The sequence below is a fragment of the Ixodes scapularis genome, unplaced genomic scaffold (assembly GCF_016920785.2).
Source record: "Ixodes scapularis isolate PalLabHiFi unplaced genomic scaffold, ASM1692078v2 PGA_scaffold2__306_contigs__length_199485367, whole genome shotgun sequence".
NCBI lineage: Eukaryota > Metazoa > Arthropoda > Arachnida > Ixodida > Ixodidae > Ixodes > Ixodes scapularis.
This window is the reverse complement of record NW_024609857.1, coordinates 50,735,646-50,757,610: the sequence shown is the minus strand read 5'-3', so window position 1 is coordinate 50,757,610 and position 21,965 is coordinate 50,735,646. Positions and strand designations below refer to the sequence as shown.

Here is a 21,965-nt window from a genome sequence, read left to right as displayed (position 1 = left end):
ATAACTTCTCAAGCATATAGAAGTCTGTTATTGCCTCTTTTATGTGGGGAACGTTACTTTTATGTGTCTGTGGGCTGGACAAAAACAAAGTAAACAAGGACGCGTGGCGGAACTATGACGATTACGCACGCAAACCGTCAGAAAGTGTTCAATTAAGTAGCTGCCATGTCGAGTAGAATGTGGAATACTACTTCGATTTACTTAACAAAAAAGAATCTTGGAGGACGCTTAAGCTTCGCTTTTAAAGGTGGAACGCGATAGCCTTAACGGGCCTCCTTTGCACCGCATTCTCATTTGCCAAGAAAGCGTGCCTCGCGTGGCCTAGTCAAAAGCGTCTGACCCGCACCCGAAGGGTCGTGGGTTCAAATCCCACCTAAAATTCTTAATTTTTTTCTTTAAGGCAAAGAATTACTTTAAAAAGTGAAATCATTTGAGACATAGGGCGAACTTTATTTCGCATTACATGTCATGTTTTAATCACTCTCATTCCACGCGTGATGTTGCGTTTCACATGAGCATTGTGGGTTGTTTGAAATTCTTGCGCTGGGGCATGTAGCTCTGACGTCATAACCCTATCGACCAACCAAGATTTTCTAGTCACGCCACCGACATCGGGTTTTCTGCGACATGAGTTCCTTAACACTATCGCGTTAAAGTCATCAATTAGCAAGGGTGATGCTCCTTTGCAAATTAAATTGGCCGGCATCTTGTCAAGAACAAACCTCAACAAACAGGCTATGCCAGCTTCTTCTGTGTAAGAAAATGTTCATTTGGACAAGCGCTATTTTGGGGCAGATTCGATCGGAGTGCGAAGGTGCGTATAGGTTAGGGTGAACAATCGCGATCACTCCTTGCTGCATGATTAGTCGCATGCATGCGGTACTGAGTGTAAAAAGCATTTTGATCGCCCCTCGGTGTTCCTATAACAAATAGTCGGAAAGGAATTATTCTATAGCTTTTGTGACATTTTGAAAATGTCATTGCTTTTAGCTAAGTTGCGTCGTCATCTCATACATATATATTGTGAACTGTATTTCGTAAACAATATCTGGTAATATATATGGCCACGAGGTGCTTATTTTATAATTTTATGTGATGTATTTAATTCCCTGGTTTAAAAACACAATCACGATTTCACTTTTAATACTGCGACACAAAGTTGTATCAATCACGGGTATTTTAGGCGACCTAGCACACTTCGCGACAATATTTTATACCGTGTAAATAAATCAGATTGAACTTTAGAATATTACTTAAACACGAAGAAAGGACAAGAAAATGCCGTAGAGTTCTAAATTTCAAGCTGATCTATTTATAGATGTGCCAACAAGCTCACCTCTTCACTCTTGTACCTAAACATTTTGATTCAGGTAAAAAATGTGTTACTAGTAAACAAAGGGATGTCGAGTCGTATGAACACGACGTTATGTGCGTCAATGTAGATTTTCTTTTACTCTTGCGTCAAAATTAATTAACAGAATTCCATATTTTGGTACCTAACACCAAAAGTGAATTGCACGGACGATCGAAGAAGTTATATAGTTTATCGTTTCACGGCGTAAATGGTGTATATGGCCAGAACAACGTGGAAAATATATTCTCAATTTAGCGGTGCAAACCGGTTTGAACCGGTTCGAACCGGTTTGAACCGTTATTTTTTGCTCCCCGGAACTGAACCGGAACCGAACCGAAAGCTGTGAACCCGAACCATAACCGAACCGATAAAAATTTCGGTTCGACACTCTGGTTAGTATATCTTTGTGTCTGTCTAGCAAAGAGGGAAGGCAATGGGCTACTTTCCAAGAATCCAGTGACCTTATATTGAATCGATTGGCCAATTAAGTAACCGAAGAAAGGCTCTCGATTTATGTCGATTTATTGTTACAGAAAATTATTCATCGACGCACATCCATAATCCCGCATGTAATAAATCGCAGCAGTGTGTGCCGATTCGTACGCTGGTGTCTCTTATTCATATTTTATGTTGTGCGTGTGGTTTGTTCATTTCTTATTCGGCTCTTTCTCGCGTGAGTTGAAACGTGGTGGCGCCAATGTGCAAATAGCCCCCAACCACTCTCGGTTCTGAAATAGTCTGCGTGTTTCGCAGTATACCCCAAATCAAATATATGCGCTGTCATCTGGAAATGGCCACTGTCAGCCCTATCTTACCTAATTCACTCTTACGATAAAAGAATGATAAGTAAAAAATTAGGAAATATACGTGAACCAGAGGAGTGCTGGGGCTACATAGATGGCGCCGCCGACCTTGTTGCCAAACAAAAAAGGGCGTATAGCCATCCAATTTCAGAAACGACAAAGGGGCAATTTCCACTGCAACCCACTGTCAGTTTGTAACTATATACCTGATATCCTTGGCGTTCGTTGACTTACATTTGCATTTTCCATCTGATGTTATATATTACACACAATAATTTGGGCAGACACAATCCGGGGTCTTTCTCATGACAGTTGAACCACGCGGCAGAAAATGGCAAAGAGCAGTTGAGAAGGTCAGTTGAGCCAAATGACAGAAAAGAGCAGGGGCCTTTTGCGCACTACAACAACGCGGATATTGACGTATGTAATTGATCACCCTTTTGATTGGTTGTATATGTACTTTTTGCACCTATGATCAACTCTTTCGTAGGACGTGAAAGAAGATTGTCTATAAAAACACTCGACCAAGGCATAGCACCTCATGCAGTTTTCAGCTTGGAGTACATACCGCGTAAAGTACAATAAAATAATGCTATTCAACAAAAATATCTATATGCGCTTCGAATACGCGCCAGATTACAGCCGTTTTTGCTGACCTTCTCTTGTCTTACCGAAATACTGAGCCACCGAAACGGGCGTTGACGAGCCTCTTCAAATACCAACGCTGGGGAGGACACAATAGAACCTAAAATGGCAATAACCTGGCCTTCTAGGGTAACGATGAGGTGAAGTAAACGGAATAAGAGGAAACTAAAACTGAAGGTCGGTTATGGCGGCGCCCATGCATACCTCACCGTTCTGATGTTTACAAAATTACAAACCCAGCGTGGGAACATCAAAGCCCAACACGCGCATGGTCACTGTTTCGGAAAGCGAGCGAAACATGTGCCAATGCACGAGCTCTAAAATGGCACCGATCAGAAGCCGTTATCAGAGACAGAAAGATCACTCTCAAGGTAAGCCATCTACTAGGTTTTTAATCTGTTATATTTCTGCATAGAATTCACGTTCACATTCAAGATGTTTTTTTTTTTAATTAATGGAAAGCTAATGATTAAAATGTTCCGAGTGTAGCGCTGCGCAATATACGCGCAGGGAGCTCTTGAAAGTGTACGTCGTTGACAGCAGGTGTAGATGAGCACGGAGAGGGACACGATCTAATTCCTTCTCGACTGCCTTTGACGCTTCCCGCAAACCTTTTTTTTCTCTCTCTCTTCTTCCCGCAGCCCGGTTCCTGCTGGGCAAGCCCGAGCCCGGGTCGGTGTGCAGCTTCACAATCCAGGGAGACCAGAAGCGTGAGGGCGACTTCTACTCGCCCACCTACCCCGGCGTTTATCCCAAGAACCTTCAGTGTCGCTACAGGTTCCTAGGCAGCAGAGGACAGCGAGTGCGCCTCGAATTCCTTGACTTCGACCTCTTCTACGGTGGATCTCAGTAAGCGCCGCGCCTTATTTTTTTAATTTAATATTAAGTATAGGTTTATATTTGTTACTATGAAAATAAGAAGGTAAAACTGCGATAAGATCGACGGAGGACACAAAAAACGAAGTACACTTACAAGGCGCGGGCTGTCAACTGAATTTCTACGTGCTTTTGGAAAGAAAATATGTAGCTGACAGTAAGCGCCTTGTACGTGTACTTTGTTCCTCTGGTCTTTTGTGTGCCTTGGCGCGGTTTTACTTTTTTATTATTAAATACCTACTACTCCAACTTTATGTCTTGTTCTGCTCCCATCGCGGACATTCTAGGGCATTCGCCCCTTTGCGCCCTCTCTTCAAAATTCTCAGAAAAGGAAAAAAAAAAATATTCTGCCGAACAATTGCATAATTTGAAATATTCTTCGGCAGAAATATAGAGGGCAATAATAGAATACGCATGGTTACTAATAAGGAACTCAAAAACGCATACATCTTATTTCTAGGTCCGACATATTCTTTTCCAAAGGGTCTAATGGCCCCCTTCGCAAAACGTTTATTTCTACCGACCAATTAGAAGAACCGTAGTAATGTCGAGGGCTATAATAAAGAGAGACTCATAGTATCTAGAAAGTCTAAAATTTTACGATTTTCAATAATTGTTTTTCCCCAGAAACGTTTTGCTAGAGTATTAGCCCCTGTAATGTAACCATTTCCCGTGTACGCCAACATTCTAAGGCTAAAGCAGCCTTTCTAAACGCTCTTGATCTTACGATCAATGACATGAGGCGTTAGTACCATCATTAACGCTAACGCACCACGTGGTGCCTCGAATAGTAAAGCCAAAACGAAATGTCCCGCCGCGTTAGCCGTGCGTAAACACCTCGAAGGGCACAATTTTTCGTTCGATACCCACGTCTCCCTCAAATGATGATTCGAACTAAAATGACGCATTGGGCGATCTGGTTTATAGCAAAACTATAGCCAGCTAGAAAAATAAAAATAAAAGAAGACGAATGAGAGATGCGCACAAAAAAACGTATTGTCTTGTATACTTTTCATCTTGCTCTTTTGCATTTTTTTACGTAAATATCCGTGTTTCAAGGGATGTTACAAGTGTTCAAAATAATGGGAAACAAAACGGATCAGAAAATTAGCTCAGCTCCGAAACACAAACAGCGCGCAGGGAGTTTAAGTATGACGTTTCGCTCTCTCATTGCCCCTGTGCAGATCGCACTTTTAATTCACGTGGTCTGCAAGAAGGTATACGCCCAGATCATTTTTATTTTTTGGACTGTGTCATCTCACTTTCAAGGTTTCTCCTCTTCTGCTGCGATATGAAATAAAATAAATAGAGGTGCTTACCTTTCTGAAGCAAAGCCTTTAGATAAAATTTTAGTGAACAAGAAAGATCGCGCAGTAGAAAGGGGGGTGGCCTCCTCGTGAAACTCATAGTGTTGAACCTACCACGTGTCGCTAGCGATCTTTTTTCGAGCAGCGCCTCGCCTTGATCTCTTTAGATAACAGGGGGAATCGGTGGCCGAGTGGGCTAGGGCACACCAGCTCGGAGCACGTGGAGCGAAAGCTTGCGCTGCAGATTTCAGGATCTGGGCTCAATCCCCACCCCTGCCCGTTTCGATCTGGATGAGAATCGTACCGGCTTGCGTTCGTGTATTACTGCTGCGTGATGCACGTTAAAGACCCCAGGCTAGCGGTTCTATTGCACTGGCTAAATTTCTCATCTACAGCTGGGAGACTCGTCGCCCGCTGAGGCAGACCAAGTTCTAGGCTGTACAAACATACACACAACCCAATTTCACTGCCGAAATCCATCAGCTTTACTCCGCTCCTATGGGATCGGGGAAGGTATAGGTGCCGTTTGGCTAGGCTTTTCGCGTAGTTTTATAGCTGGGAGCTGGCTTTACTTGGAGAAAAGATTTAAGGCGTTGTTTGGCGCGACTTCAAAGCTGATGACGTCGGCTCGCTCTACGGGACAGTTAATGCTTCCGCACTAAAAGGCTTTTGTGCGCATCCCGCGCAGTTGTCCCTTCGACTACGTGAAAATCTACGACGGCAACTCGAGTGGGGACCCCCTGATCGGCACCTACTGCGGGCAGCAGCGGAACCTAGTGGTGTACTCGTCGGCCGAAACCCTGTACGTCAAATTTACGACGCTCAGGCGCATGGCCGACAGCCAGAACCGAGGCTTCGCGGGCTGGTTCGAGTTCAGCGAAAAGTTCGTCAACCTGGGTGAGTCCATCGCGTTGCCTTTTTTTTTTAAGGGTTTTTATATACGGGCTTTGCACGGACCTTGCCTGCTCGTGTTGGTGTCGGGCGCACCGTAGCATGGCCATACCAGTGAGTGTAAGCGACGGAGCGTAGCTATTGGTTTGACGTCACTGCTCGGGAGACCAATGGCGTTGTGCCGGGTGGGTTAGGGCCCGGTAAGCGGTGCGCTAACACTCCCCTATCTTATCCCCGTTCCGCAGCACAGAGACGGGGGATTGCGCATTAGAGCTGTCGCACCTTCATTGTATTTGACGAACTGTCTAAGCCAGTCAATTTTTCGTGTCCCCAACCACCGCGAGCTCTCGGGGGGTGGCTGAGCCATCAGTGATCGGACTCGTCGTTACTTTGGCGAGAACTTGGTTGTGCTGTCGCCTCAGTGGTGGGAGACTATGACTGAAACGTTAAGCTATTTTGCTACAGGTTCGGCTTGATGGAGCGGAGAGTCTTCGACACGCGCTCGTAACTTAGTGATGTGTTTCGGGGCCTCTCAACAAATCTTAACCTTATTCCAACTAATTGGTACTTCCTTTTTCCCTCAATTTCGCGTTTTGGCAATTTCATGATCAAAGTCTCTCTCTTCCTCTTTCTCTCTTTCTTTTTTTTTTGGAGGGGGAGGAAAGGTGGATTATTTGCTACTTTCTTTTTTTCTCCTTTCCTCTTGAGGTTGTTTTTGTCGAGCTTTCATAGGGTAAGAATGGAATGTAACCACCTAGCTTGTCGTCGTTTTTCTTTCTGTGCATTAAGGTAGCATGTCTTTCTTCCTTTCTCTTTATTTTTTTTATCAGATCCTACACTCATGATATTTGGAAAGGATAGATGCACCACTCAAAAACACCGTTGTGAAAAGTTTCATTGCACCGTTTATTCCCTTATTAATGCTTTGTTTTTAGAACCGAACGGTTTCTTCGGAACACCCTACAGACTCTGCAGTGTTCCTGTCGCCAACACAGGCCTCGTGTGTTTTCACACTCGCCCGTTTCATAGGATCGGTATCACAGTGAGAACAGAAAAGATCAGTTACAACATCTCGAATCGGGCTCATGTTTCGAGCGTCTATATGCATGCTCGCAGATACATTCCCCGGCCGATTTAAATAATAAATGAGCCATCTCGCGCTCGAAACAGGTTTCGGGGCTCCGTGTTTCGTCGAGGCCTTCGCTTTGGAGGTCTTCAATAACCGATCAATCGATCGGCGATCCCCGGGTTACCCGTATGCGGCGACTTTTTCATAGTAATCAAACCGCATTTGGGCGCCCGAGTTGCGCCTCGCATTTTAGTTTATTTTTGTTGTAAAAACTGGCGACTTAAGTTTATTTTCGGAAATCAGTGTGGCGTACACTTTCCCCTTAATAGTTGATTGTGGCGAAAAGGCGGCATTGCGGCGCTATCGATTGGGGTCTTTGACTGGGCCACCTCGTCGTCGGTAGTAAACCTAGCCGCCGTTCCTGCTCACGCACAATAAACAGGGGAGATGCAACATTTTTGTTTAGCTCTATTCAGCGTAACCTTGTGTGTGCGTTATTATTTTTTATATTTTATTCTGTAAAATGTTGCCATTTATGTAATGCAACTTCGGGGCTTTTAGGGTAATGCAAATGAATAAAGAAATATTCCTGGAGGCATGTAGGCCATTGAGAAAGGCGACTTGGGTCACGCTCCAATATTGCAGCAGTCTCGACTGCATAAAAATGACTTGCACTTTGGCCGCAGAAAAGGCGTTACGATTGAAGCGGCATTTTCAATAGCTGGACCGATTAAAGAAATACCAGTAACCGGTTTCCTAACGGTTAAGCGTGTTTCCCGGAAAAGTAGACGCACTGAATATTTTTGTAGAGTGTAAGTGGTGGACGCACGCTCTGATATTCCTCAGAATGGGGAGCTATACGGCGCCTGCTCAGAACTCGTGCCACAACTCAGAAAAACAAAGATGACAGTGTGCAGATAGCGATTGCTGGAATGTTCTGTACACACTCGGGGATTTATTCGGGAACAAGTACCCCGAGCAACTCATATTTTTTTGACGCCATTCAATGCGGTGCGGCTGATTGTTTTGGGCGCCGACTGCGCGTGCACAGTGCCGCAAATATACTCCGTCCCTTAGGAAACGGGTCTCTACGTATGTGCAGCTGGGGGCAAATGCTCCTGTATTATGTACATCGCGTTGGCGTAAAGGTTATCATTTTTGGTTTATAGCGTGACCTCATTTCCCTTAATCTTTCTCCGCAGACTTCATTAAGAAAAATGACGGCGAACACATCCGAGGAACAGGTGAGTGGTGTCATCATCCTCCTGTCTCGCGAAATTAATCACATATCTCGGCATGCGTTCTTCTGCCAAATGGTATCGCTCGTTGGCTTTGGCTCGAATTGTGGCGACCGTTTTACAGTTTCTCGTCGGTCTCCTGAAATATTCCCGCTCGCGGTTGCTTGTACGCAGAACACGTATTGGGCCAACCGCTGAGGCCTGCAAAACAGATATAGCGAATGTCGCGTGGCTCAAAACACAGAGAATCGCAATCTGTGGAGGCGTCTTTAGCAGATTGCGAGTGCAGATTGCACAAAGCCGCGGTGACACTGTAAATAAAATACATCATACGGGAGGCAGTTTGAAGACATTGAAGAATTTTATGGAGTCGTGTTTGCACATCCCACACGGTGTCGATGACCGCTCCGGTACGAACGGCGCATGCGCCAGTCTTCCGCCGTAGCGCATGCGCAGTTCGTACCGCGGAGGGCCCATCGTACCGTATCGGAAGTGCAAAAACGGTTCCCTAAAACTCCCTAATAGGGAGTTTTAGGGAACTGTGTTTTCACATTCTATAGGGTAGGACGGGTCCTCCGGTACGAACGGCGCATGCGCCAGTCTTCCGCCGTAGCGCATGCGCAGTTCGTACCGCGGAGGGCCCATCGTACCGTATCGGAAGTGCAAAAACGGTTCCCTAAAACTCCCTAATAGGGAGTTTTAGGGAACTGTGTTTTCACATTCTATAGGGTAGGACGGGTCCTCCGGTACGAACGGCGCATGCGCCAGTCTTCCGCCGTAGCGCATGCGCAGTTCGTACCCGAGGGCCCATCATACCGTATCGGAAGTGCAAAAACGGTTCCCTAAAACTCCCTAATAGGAAGTTGTAGGGAACCGTGTTTACACATTCTATAGGGTAGGACGGGTCCTCCGGTACGAACGGCGCATGCGCGAGTCTTCCGCCGTAGCGCATGCGCAGTTCGTACCCGAGGGCCCATCATACCGTATCGGAAGTGCAAAAACGGTTCCCTAAAACTCCCTAATAGGGAGTTTTAGGGAACTGTGTTTTCACATTCTATATGGTAGGACGGGTCCTCCGGTACGAATGGCGCATGCGCGAGTCTTCCGCCGTAGCGCATGCGCAGTTCGTACCGCGGAGGGCCCATCGTACCGTATCGGAAGTGCAAAAACGGTTCCCTAAAACTCCCTAATAGGGAGTTTTAGGGAACTGTGTTTTCACATTCTATAGGGTAGGACGGGTCCTCCGGTACGAACGGCGCATGCGCCAGTCTTCCGCCGTAGCGCATGCGCAGTTCGTACCGCGGAGGGCCCATCGTACCGTATCGGAAGTGCGAAAACGGTTCCCTAAAACTCCCTAATAGGGAGTTTTAGGGAACTGTGTTTTCACATTCTATAGGGTAGGACGGGTCCTCCGGTACGAACGGCGCATGCGCCAGTCTTCCGCCGTAGCGCATGCGCAGTTCGTACCCGAGGGCCCATCATACCGTATCGGAAGTGCAAAAACGGTTCCCTAAAACTCCCTAATAGGAAGTTTTAGGGAACCGTGTTTACACATTCTATAGGGTAGGACGGGTCCTCCGGTACGAACGGCGCATGCGCGAGTCTTCCGCCACAGCGCATGCGCAGTTCGTACCCGAGGGCCCATCGTACCGTATCGGAAGTGCAAAAACGGTTCCCTAAAACTCCCTATTGACGTACAGCGCTTGTTTCTTGCGTGTATGTTTGTACCATCGTGTCGGTCATGCAAAAACTGTCTGCAGACATTTTTAAGCATACGTGAATCGAACGTGCTTTAAAGATGCTTGAGGCCTGTCTGCAGTCGATTCTCTCATCGTGTCGGCAGCGAATATCGTGTCTCTCGTATGACGTAACCGAGCAGTGTCACTGTGATTTTGCTACATTTTTCGGCTCATCATTTCCCGCCATAAGTCCGTAGAACAGCGTGATCGGTCCACGACGTGCTCTGTGGGAAAGAACGCGCACAGATGTTATTGAAGTGTCTGCCGAAGTGCGGACTAGCTTGCAACTGCATACGGTTAAGTATTGGCACACGTTTTGCTTTTTGCCTCCGTTCCGTTCAGGTCGAATCAGTTCAACGAAAGACTTTTTTTTTTTTTTTCAATCGCGCCATGTTTCCTTGTTTGATTGATGTGTAGTTGTGAACGGCAGTGCGCCGTGCTTTTTTGTTCGTGTCGTCTTAGTGGCGGGTCATATAGTTTTGTGCCGTGAGCGACGGAAATTTCAATAAAAACTCGACTCGTGTGCTGCCGTTCCATTATGTAGATAATTAAACGGAAAACGAGTCTGTACACTGCGCATAACCTGTAAGAGTGTTCCGTGATGCAGTCAAAACACAAACCATTAGCCTTTCTGTAATCCGTCTACCCAATAAGAAGGGCGATCGCTATCATGCTCTAATGACCGTGTACTCTCAGTGGCCAAAAGGGTTGGACGCTTTCATGCCGCTGAAATACCTACCTTATGATTTGTTGAACGGGTTAAAAAAAATGACTGGCGTTCTGTACCTATTATGGCGCTGAATACATACGGGAGAATACATGCAGATAGTGCCCACTCTTACCTAAAACCGAACACAAAAAAATAAATAACAAAGACAAAAATAGAACGTCAGAACAACGGCTTTGTAGAATCTTTTATGCGATATTGATGTATCCGACTTATCTTTTCCGTGCTACCTTGAAAAATACGTCTGATTCCTGGCTTTACGATATCGGCAAGTTTGTTCAATGAAAAAATTTCTCTTTGTCCTTGCTCGACTGCTTCTTCGAGTTTCTATATACGGCCTTCTTCATGTATCGTCGAACAGATCTAAGGGGCCCAATCGTTTTATTTTGTTCGAAAGGGCGTCATCGAAAGCAAATGCGATTTATTTTTCTGATTATAAGTTTCAGCTTGCCTCAGGCGCTCCAGCCAATAAAATACACCCCGGAACATTGTTAAACTAACCTAGAAAGGAAAAAAAAAAGAATCAGCTTTAAAATATTTAAGAGCTTTTCCGGAGATATGTTCTTCTGAGTCGTAAACATGCGTGTCAGCTTTATCGGTACTGCGCACCAGTTTCTGGAGCTTTGAATGTCTCCTTAAATTTTTATTATTCTCTTCCGGATTTCGAAAGGTTGACACTTAGGCTCTAGCAACCTTAACCCTTAAATATAGCCAAGCGACATATCTTTTTTTTTTTTTCAATTCACGTTGTTTTAAGATATTCTGCTATCAGTGGCTGCAACAACAAACAGGAACTGTAAGAAATAGCCTGCAGTATCTATATCAGTGGGCTACAAAATGAAGGGTTTCTAAAATCAAGCCATATCATTTTTCTTTCACATATGTAGGGACAAGGCATGTAATGATGCTTGTACGTCTCAACCGCTTTTCGATTGTGAGCACCGAGTAGCCGTCTCAAGCCGGTTTTATAATGGTTGGTTGAACTATAGTCGGAAATAGGTTAAGAATGCAGTAAAAGGTCCCCCTCAGCGTGCTATCTTTACCTCCTTTTGTGTTTCGAGTTCCCGTGCTCATGAGAGGCCGAAGTGTTATCAAAAGTAGAAAGTTCGAGCTCCTGTCAGTGACTATCAAATTATTCGAAACCCATACGATGATGATGAAAGTGATGGCGCCTGTATCGCGCGACTCCCGCCTACAATGATGCCGCAGCAAACCAAAACCTTCTCGGCTAGAATGAGACTGATGTGGGCAAAACGCGAGAAAAGAGAAAGGACACTGTGTAAAGTGACACTAGTTTGTATTCTAAAGTCTTTGAAGTCCCTGAATACATACTTCACTGCGATGTACTTAAAATATTTTTAATCAGTTTCTCCGATGGAAATTTCACTCGGTGCACTTGCTCCAGATGCCGCGCAGTCTCCCTGCAAATGAGGCGTCTAGCCACTATACCGGATGCCCGAAAGCCCAGTGAAGCATAATAACGATAGCCCTTCTCATTTGTTAAAGAGATTAAGAGACGACCAGCGATTGGAGTACCTAGCGCATAGGGGTGGAGTATGCGTGGAGGAACAATAAACACCTTCCGAAATTGAGAAATAATGCGTAGATTATGCGCCGCCGCCATTAATTGGTCGCATCGTTTCCGGCGTTAAGCCCGTGATTGGTTCCGAGTTCGTGCCAAGCACTGACACAGCACTCGTGTGCAAAGGGTTTTGATCTGAGTACACTCCGAATGCTGTCGAAGCGCTTGTGTCCAATGCGTGCTCATAGTGCACGACCAACGAATGGCGGCAGCACTTAATCTATGCCTCATTTCGAAAAGGGTCCATTCTGATAGTGTACTACGAAGACGCGCTGATTCCTCTCCGACTCTCTTCCAGAGTGCGACCAGAAGATCCTAAGCCGGAAGGAGTCCAACGGCACGGTGTACTCGCCGAACTGGCCTCTGCCGTACCAGGCCAACATCGTGTGCCGCTACTACATCTACGGCATGGAGGACGCCCAGCATCTGGAGCGCGTCCGCCTCGACTTCGACAAGTTTCACATGGAGGACCACCGGGCAGACGACGCGCCCGAGTGCCAGGACGCCTACCTCAAGCTCTACATGCAGGGCCAGGAGGAGCGCCAGGCTGTGGAGGAGTTTGACCACGCCTTCTGCGGGAACCAGGCGCCACCGGCGCTCATCTCCGAGGGCCCCAGGCTCGTGATGGTCTTCTCGAGCGGCCAGACCAAGGGCACGGGCTTTCGGGCCCGCTACCTGTTCGAGACCGACTACAAGGTGCCGGGGACGCCGTCGCCGAACAACACCTGCCACTTCTGGTACCTGAGCGAGTCCCAGGCGTCCGGGGACTTCAACTCCCCGCGCTATCCGGCCAACTACCCGTCCAGCACGCGGTGCGAGTACGTCTTCCTCGGCGGACTCGGCGAGCAGGTCAAGATCGTCTTCAACTACTTCAAGACGAAAGCGGAGCTCGCCTACCACGGCTACAAGTGAGTGGAGTAGACGGGCATCTGGGCAGCGCATGCACATTTTTTTCCCGCGCAGTTTCAGTTGCTCTGATAGGGCCTACAACGCGCTTCCGGCTAACGTGTTTAGCTGGATGGTGCCACGCTTTCAAGTACCTGATCCGGACAACACACGGGCGCGCGAAAAGCACAAAATATTGCGTGAGCCGGAATTATCCGGTCGCATCGATCAAGACTAAGATCTCCATCTGTGAGACATTTCTTCACTTGCTGCATAAAAAAAGAAGCAAGTATTGTCTCTCAGTATGAATGGCTGTCACCGAGACTGGATGTTTAGCAAGGTCGCAAAATTGATAAACACATTGTGCCTCCTGTTGCAAGTTTAAAAAAAAAAAAAAGCATTGGGAGCGCGGCAAAGCAGTCTCATACACTCTAAGAAAAAAGGGAGCGCGACTTAGTCCCCGAAGGGAGCAAGTGCGTTGCCACAACCATTAGTCCCCTCGGGGACTAACGGGAAGGGGAGTAACAGTTGCGCCCCTCCCATTAGTCTCTCGCACTAGCACCGTTAGGACTAACTGTTACACCGTTTCAATCGCACCTCGAGGACCAACTGTTAGGCCCTTGCACTTGGTCTCCTGGGAGCAACTGTTACACCGTCTTAATTGAACCCCGAGGACGAACTGTTAGGCCCTTGCACTTGGACCCCTGGGACTAACTGTTACACCGTTTCAAATGAACCCCGAGGACCAACTGTTAGGCCCTTGCACTTGAACCCCTGGGTCTAAACGTTGCGCCGTTGGATTTAGACTCCTGGGACTAAAGGTTTATCCTTTGCATTTGGTCCCGAGCCACAAATCTCCAAAACGAAATTGTTCAGTTCAGGTTAAACGTAGCTTTATTGCCTCGTAAATACACATCGCATTCAAGGATGACTGAAGTCAAAGTTCCTGAGCGGTAGACTCCACGATAAGGCCAGATTCCGAAGAGTGCACTTGCGTCGACGATGGCTTGAACACTGGGCCGGCTGTCCAAACCGGTCGTGGTCCAAGCACCGTTTACTGGGGCACCTGCAGCTTCTTGCCTGTTTGCGAGGAATTTGGATTATTAGCAACAGGGGCAGCGTGAAATACCCGATCGCTCAGCAAAAGTATGAGATATAACGCACACAATTAAAATAACAAATAGGCTACAAAAGTGCTACAGTGGTTCACATCTAACATGCGATCTGATGACAGCAGACTAGCGCAATATTATATTTTTAGTAGACCGTTCGCTGCGAATTACAGACCCAGCGTGTGCGTGCTCAAACTATGCTTCAAAGTGACGGAACGAGCTCCCGCCATCAACGCGAAAGTCTGTACAATCGAATGAATGTCTCAATTAAGGCCGGTTCTCACACGCAGCGAAGCGCTGAAGTAGCGCTGCTCACGTGTCGTGAGCTGCTTTTCGTCTGCCATGAGCAACAGTTTTGACGGTGCGATACACAGCTGGTGAAAGCTCCCGTCAGCACGCGTTTAGCGCTAGGTCAGCGCTATGCTTGTAGCTCTCAGCTGCGTGTGTAAAGAGGCCTTTATGGTAAAACAATCCTGCCAGGGTCTGCAAAACACAAAAAATAAGCGATCGGTAGAACTGGCGTTTTGCTCGATACGATTGAATATCAGGTCTCTGTGCTGCGTAACAAAATAAGCAACCATAGTGCCAAAAAGAATAGAGCATGGCGCGTGCTTTGGAAGCTAGAGAACGAACTCAAAATAAAACACTTTCTGACACCGCAGTTAATGAATATACCATAAACAGAAGTACTTTGACATACCTTAATCGAGTTCCCTTGTCTTGTGACTTCAGAGCAGATCAAGTGCAGTGTTGCAGCACCGCGAATCCAAACCGGATCCCGCAATGATCGGAGACGACCAGCTTCTAAGTCCTGACGAAGGCTAAACAGGTTCTTTTCAAACAAAGACCCCTTCCCATTTTCCCGACGGACCCCCTCTGGCCCATCTGCCCGCCCCCTGCGTGAGCGAGGAATGCGGGGTGGGGGGTTGCTGGGAGGTGGAAGGGAAATCTTTTTTCCCCGAAAATCTCTTTTCCCCCTTTCACTACACACGACACACGGAGACGCCAATGCCCGAAGGACGGGAGAAGGTCGAAGGTTCGCCTTCTCCAGGGATTATTTTCGCCGTTTTCAACACTTCGGTCAAGTGACGTACAAGCAAGCACGGTTTTTTTTTTTTTCTCTCTCTCTCTTTTCGATTTTCTCGGGGGCCTTTTTTTTTTTTTTTTTTTTCGCATTTGTTTTGTATTAGCAGGGTGTTGCCATGAATGACGTCCGGGCGCGGTTCGTTCTCCGTTGTTCATCTGGAATGTTATCTGAAACATCGACAACGATGGCATATGAAGGCGTCTGGATACTGCCCCTGAATGTGCTGTTTAAGTGGAACGTGCCGTGCATCAAGTGTGTCAGTGCGGATTTTGAGTTCGACATTGGACTACCGAGAAAGGTTGGTTACGGGGAGACGCAGAGACGAGGCTCGACCTGTTCTCAGTAACTCAGTTTTAGCGAATAGCGAGTGAAGTGACCATTTATTCTGGCTGCGAGACTCCGGTGTTGAAAGCGCGTCTTCTACAAGCTCTTAAGTTTCATTTAAGAAAAAAAAAAGTGCTAGAATTCAGAGGTGTTGCGTTTGGATTAATGCTCATTTTTTTTGCGCGAAGGCAAATTACGTGAATGGGACTTGTGAAATGTCAACAGATCATTTTTGACGAGATAGTTGGGTGAAGTAGAGTCAACACTTTCGTTAACTCGCATTCGAACAACGCGCGAAGCTCTACCATGTAATGTCTGAACGTCCGTGGCACATTAAACAAATTCGCCAGTTTCGTCCGAGTTTTGTCAACACTTCCAGCCGTGCTGGGCAGAGTCTCGCCGATCCCCAAGACGAGCGAAATATCATCCGTCCTCCTGCCGAACATTTCGTTTGCCCTCCGGGGACTAAATCATACAGATGCACCCTGTCTGAGGGGGACTAATGGCTGCTTTTGCTCGCGCACGCCTATCGGTTAGTCCCAGTCGAGCGCTGTTAGTCCCCAGCTTTTGCGCGCGGTACCTAGCTTGAACCAGATGGTCCTTACGGGGAGCAACTGGAAGTTCAGAGGACCAAATGCTGCCGTTAGTCCCTTGAGGCCAACTTTTTTCTTAGAGTGTAGGTGTTATGCTGAAGCTATGAGACTGCATTGTCGCACTTAAAGGACGCAGAATATTTTCCGTACATGCGTTCTTGAAGTTCCCTGAGCATACACCACACCGCAATGCGCTCGGAACACCAGTCATTGGTCGTGTTTTAAACGGGCCATGAAATTATTGTTGAACTTCTTCCTCCACGGCCTTCCTCCTTAACTAAAAAGCGAAATGAGAAATCACGTGGTCGTGACGTAGTATTTTACTGGATGCGATGACTCCGAGCTCCCACCGTACTTATTTAGCAGACCATAGAACTTGGCATTATGAAGTGATGATACGTGCCGACAAGGCACTTACATGCCACGAACGCGAATCCAAATCTTCGTCGACGGATCCATTGTTTACGAGCGCACACGTCCGGGTGACGCAGTGCTCGTGCCCCATGCGTGAGCTGGGGTCTGCTGACGTGTTGTGGGTACCGCGGATGTATCACAGTGAAAAAGCGAAGAGATTTTGAAGGAGGGAAGTACGAAGTAGTCCGCTTACTATTTTAAAATTTTTGTACCGAAAAGCCGGCTTTTGACTTTCCACCTTTCTTTTGCCCCACTAAATTATACGCGATTTCTAAAGCCCCAATCGAAAATCATTCATTGCAGCCTAAAATTCATTTCATAGCCCCATTAATCATATTTTAGCTAATGAGAAGAGCAATAGTTATCTCGCTCCACGCAATTCAGTTTCAGTTTCGAAAGAACAGACGCTTCTTGCCGCTGAGACGGCGTGAACGTTGTAACGTTGTAACATGTTTCCACCGCTCGCACATCTCACTGGCGGACATTGACTGAAGAAAGACCACTGCTCGGCGTTTTCGGTGCGTTGCGGGGAACTACGCTCGGATAGTCTCTGGCATCTTAAGAAACACCGGGCGTGGCGTTTTAAATCACCGCTTCTTACTTCCTGTTTTGTTCTTCGGCGTTTTTATCGGCTAATGTCGCAATTCTATTGGCTGCGGAGCGGCAATAAGATGCTCTGGACTGGTCACGTCCCGCCTTTCTTAAGTTGTCCGCGACTGTAGACTCCGTGTTCGTTTGGTTTTCACCAGACGTGGCCAGCTAGGCGGTCACTCACAAACGGTGTTGGCGGTAATGCTTTACAAATAACGTCGTTACCGGTAACGCCTGACATCTTTCCAGTAACGTCGTAACATACTCGTTACGTTTTTCAAAACAGTAACGGGTAACGTACTTACGTCACTTATTTCAAGTAACGGGCAACGTATAGTTACGTTACTCTTTTTATCTTCCTTTCCAAAACCTTAAAAAAAAAAAGAAAAACTTATTTTTTTTTTGTGTTTTTAGGCTTTGTTTTACCCCAGACGCAGCCGACGCTACGAGCTGATGGGACCGATCAGACAGAGCTAAAAGGGCACCATCATGGTGGTGGTGGTGGTGGTGGTGGTGGTGGTGGTGTTTGCCTGACGTGAGGTTTTTCTCACTGGCTGTGGAAAAGTTTCACGGGCTTGGGTTATTGCAGTATTGATGAGAATGAATGCAGGGGAAAGGAGGGGGAACAGATGGTGATGAGAAATATAGGATGATGAAACACAAGTTAAAAAATTAAAGTAAAATAAAAAGTCGGCAAGAAATCAGTCAAAAGTGAGAAAATGGGCACATCTAGAACGCGAGCATCACAGAATGTTCACAAAATTCCCGCAGAAAACTTCATGAGAGAAACTATCACTGGCACACAACCACGAAAAGAGAAGTCGGTGGTCGTATTTTCTCACTCATCACAGCCTTGCCAGAAGCCCACAGGCATCCAAGAAGCTGAACACAGTCTTTCGGAGACGTATGCACGTGGATGATGGACCCTTGGGGAATAGCATATCCACGAGGGTGGGTGAAACACCGAGGCTCTTCAGTGAAGCTAGAAGGACGGTTCTTTTTGTATTGTAGTGTCCACATTCAAAAAATATATGCGTCAGCGTTTCTGGTTGATCGCAGTGCTCGCAGAAGGGGCTGGTTGTTTTTTTGATGCGGTGCAGGTTCACTTGCGTGTACGCGCAGTCTGCTCTTAAGCGGTGGAGAAGAGAAGCGAACTTCCGTGTTAGGCCACGCGTACAAGCTGGAGGAGGAGGTTCATCACACGCCACACTGGAAACGGGATGCTTGTGTTGTATCCAAGTCTTAATAGCCAATCTCGGGTCAGAGTGGCTGGGGAGATTCAACGTCGCAGTGGGCAGTTTTAGAGCGGTTGAGGCCAGATGGTCAGCCATCTCATTTCCGGGTAAGCCAATGTGCGAAGGTATCCACTGTACTCGCAGGTTAGAACCATGGGAGACAAGTAGATGACCCAGCCTAATTATTTCACAAACCAAATCAGGATTGGCGCCTTTGCTGCTGAGGATATTATGCACCGCACACCGAGAGTCTGTTGCCAAAAGCCAGTTATTAGGTGGTTTCGTCGTGATGTGAAGAAGAGCTGCGTGGATTCCACTCAGCTCAGCTGTAGTCGACGACACGGCATGGTCGAACCGTCCTGACCATGAGCAGGGTTCCGATTGGATGTGGTAAGCTGCAGACGCGACATCATGAATGAAGTCGACAGAGCCATCAGTATAAATGGCCGTAAACGAGGAATGCCGAGACGTCATCAACTCCTCTGTCAGGGCTCGACTAACCACACAGGGGTGTCGTGATTTTCCGTGGAAACCCGGGATGTCCTCGTAGATAGTGAACGGGTGCTTGCTCCACGGGGAGTCAACTGGAGGAGAATGGACGGAGGGTATGAAGCCGAGAGCCTCAGCTAGAGAGGTGCAGTGACCGCCATATTGTGAAAGATGACGCTGTTGCATGTCAGTAAACAGCGAGACACTACTGGTCGACTCAGCAAGCCGAACGAGATGTTTAAGAGCACGGTTCACAGCGTGTAAAGCTACCGGCATCTCTCGGCCCTCAATCCACGTTGCATCGATTCGGGAGTACGAGGGAAAACCAAGAGCCATTCTTATTCCGGCTCGGTGGCATCGTTCCAGCTGATCCCATAGAGATCGCGTAGGCGGCAAATATGGCGCTGCATAAAGAATGCGGGAAAGGTTAAGCGCCCGGTGCACGCATAGTAGGGCTTTAGGGGACGATCTCCACTCAAGTCCACGAAGTCGACGAATGAGAGATGTCGTCATCGCCGTCTGACGTACAAGATTCGTTACGTGCTGGAATCAAGATCGACCCCCAAGTATCGATAGCTACGCACGCGCTGTACTCGAGTCCCTCATAAAGTAAGCCGCGGAAATCCATGACGAAAGGGGCGGCGGGAACAAGCGAGCACAGCTGTTTTTTGCGCTGAGACGGAAAGTCCGAGGTCTTCTAGCATGTTTGCAACACGCGCGAGGGATATTTGCATAAAGGGACGTACAATGCGTCGATCAGAATGGGAAGCCCACAAACAGATATCATCTGCATAGATGATCATACCACTAGGGTGTGGTGATTTATGCATGCATAAAGTATTGTCGTCATTACGATGTTGAATAGCACTGGACTAAGGCAACTACCTTGAGGTAACCCACGCAACAGTGGATGCACGGCTCCCGTAGTCTTGCCCAAGCAAACACTAATTGTCCTGTTGCTCAGAAACTCTTGGAAATATTTTAGCATTCCTCCTGTTATGCCAAGGTGATTCAAGCAAGCAAGAACTACATCATGTGGAACCGAGTCAAAAACTCGTTCAACATCAAGAAACACTGCCAAAGCAGTGTCTCCTCGTGAACGAGCGTCTTCCAACGCTGATGTAAGGCTCGCAATACAGTGAGCAGTGCAGCGTCCACTTCTGAATCCCGCTATTTCAGGTGGCAGTGCTTCAATGTCGTCAAGGTACCACTGGAGACGCGTAAGCACCAAGCGTTCTAGAAGTTTCCCAGCACACGAGGTCAAAGATATTGGGCGGTACGATGACAATTCCGACGAAGGCTTGCCTCGTTTTAAAATGGGGGTTACTACAGCATGCTTCCATTCTTGCGGAAGAATACCAGTAGTCCAAGCCAAATTTAAGCGCTCGAGCAAGACGACGCGTGACTTGTCACTCAGGTTACGCAATGCTTGGTAGGTGATGCCATCAAACCCAGGAGCACTGTGGCGTTTGCATTTCCTAAGAGCCGCATCTAGTTCCGACATAGTGAAAGGATGATCCATACTCTCCGGACTCCGTGCAGGACCAGTCAGTGATCGAGAATATGAAGATCCAGAAGGTCGTTGGGGTACAATGAAGCGCACCGCAAAATCATCTGCAAGTCGTGATAATTCAAGGCCAGTTTTAAGACTGAGGGCGATGAACAAATCTCGAGGTGTTGGAGAGCAGCCCATACCTCTCAGTACTTTGTAAATCTTTGGTTTAGGTGTACATGGAGTTAATGACGAAGCAAATTGACGAAATTGTCGACGGCGAAGTACGCGAGTGTGACGGAGTAAAGCTGACGTAACACGACGACACTCTATCCAATGGGGGACCTTGCCAGATCGGCGCGCACGACGCTGAGTGCGGCGGCGAACAGCACGTAAGCGTACGAACTTCAAATCCGGGGACGGCTGAGATATCCTTAAAGATATTTTATATGTTGATTGAACGAGACATGCAGGAATAGCTTTTAATATATCCTCTGACGGCTCAAGAAAGCGAACATTTGCGCGAAATACGTCCCAGTTGGTTACACTGTATTGACGACGTGGGAGGCGGGTCACTTCGGGTATATTCATCAAAATTGGAAGATGATCGCTTCCACGTGTGTCCGCGTCCAACGACCAGTACACGTCTAGATTGGGGGAAGCGAGAGTAAGGTCCAGCACGCTAGGTTCTCCGCGATGACCAAAAAATGTAGGAGAGCCGTCATTCAGAATAATCAAATCTGTTGATTCAATCTCATCTGCGAGAGCCGTACCCCGAGGCGTCGTGCGTTTACTACCCCAGAGAGGATGGTGTGCGTTAAAATCTCCGCATATAAGGAGACGACCAGGAAATTGAAGACGTAGGCTACTAATGCAATTCGCATCAAAGCGACCAGTAGGACATATATATACAGACACAATGGTCATCTTAAAGGAGCGAAATATGACCGTGCATGCTGCAAATTCAGCAGTTTCTGTACACAGATGGGACACACCTTCTGCAGCTTGCTGCACACTTGAGTGAACAAAGAGTGATGCCCATGATGAGCTGTTAGGCGTGGCCGCCGCGCTTGGGTAATGGACATAGGGCTGAATTCGAGAGCCATGTCTGAGGCGGCATTCCGAAATTGCAAGTATAGGTACCGGCTGAGATGAAAGGTAATACTGAAACTCTGCTAATTTAGAAGTGATGCTGCGGGCGTTCCATTGTAAGATAGATGGGCAGGAAGCCATAAAAATAAAAATGAGCAGAGTAAAAACTTTCATTGCAGAAAACTTTTGACCAAGGGCTCTATAAGTGTGATCAAATTCAGGAGCTGGTTTGCCCATGGATACTGTAGAAGCGGGAGAAACTGTCGCGCTATGACGAGCATTTGGCGTACGAAGCTATCTAACGAGGAAGTGAGGGTGCTTGGATTTGGGAGGGACGGTATCGCCTCCTGTCCAACACTTAGAGGAGCTTGAGTGGTCGGGAGTACAGGTCCGACCTGAACTGGTGGTGACGACGGTGGG

At 47.3% G+C, this 21,965-nt stretch overlaps 1 protein-coding gene across 1 annotated transcript in view; it reads left to right on the top strand.

Moving 5' to 3' along the window:
* LOC8052874 (cubilin) overlaps positions 1-21,965 on the top strand; it is a 217,969-nt gene that overhangs the window by 176,549 nt on the left and 19,455 nt on the right. Inside the window, exons 4-7 of the mRNA XM_042291858.1 lie at positions 3,444-3,651; positions 5,674-5,882; positions 8,148-8,189; positions 12,530-13,139. Coding sequence (XP_042147792.1) covers positions 3,444-3,651; positions 5,674-5,882; positions 8,148-8,189; positions 12,530-13,139 — 1,069 coding nt within the window. The remainder of the gene's footprint in view (positions 1-3,443; positions 3,652-5,673; positions 5,883-8,147; positions 8,190-12,529; positions 13,140-21,965) is intronic.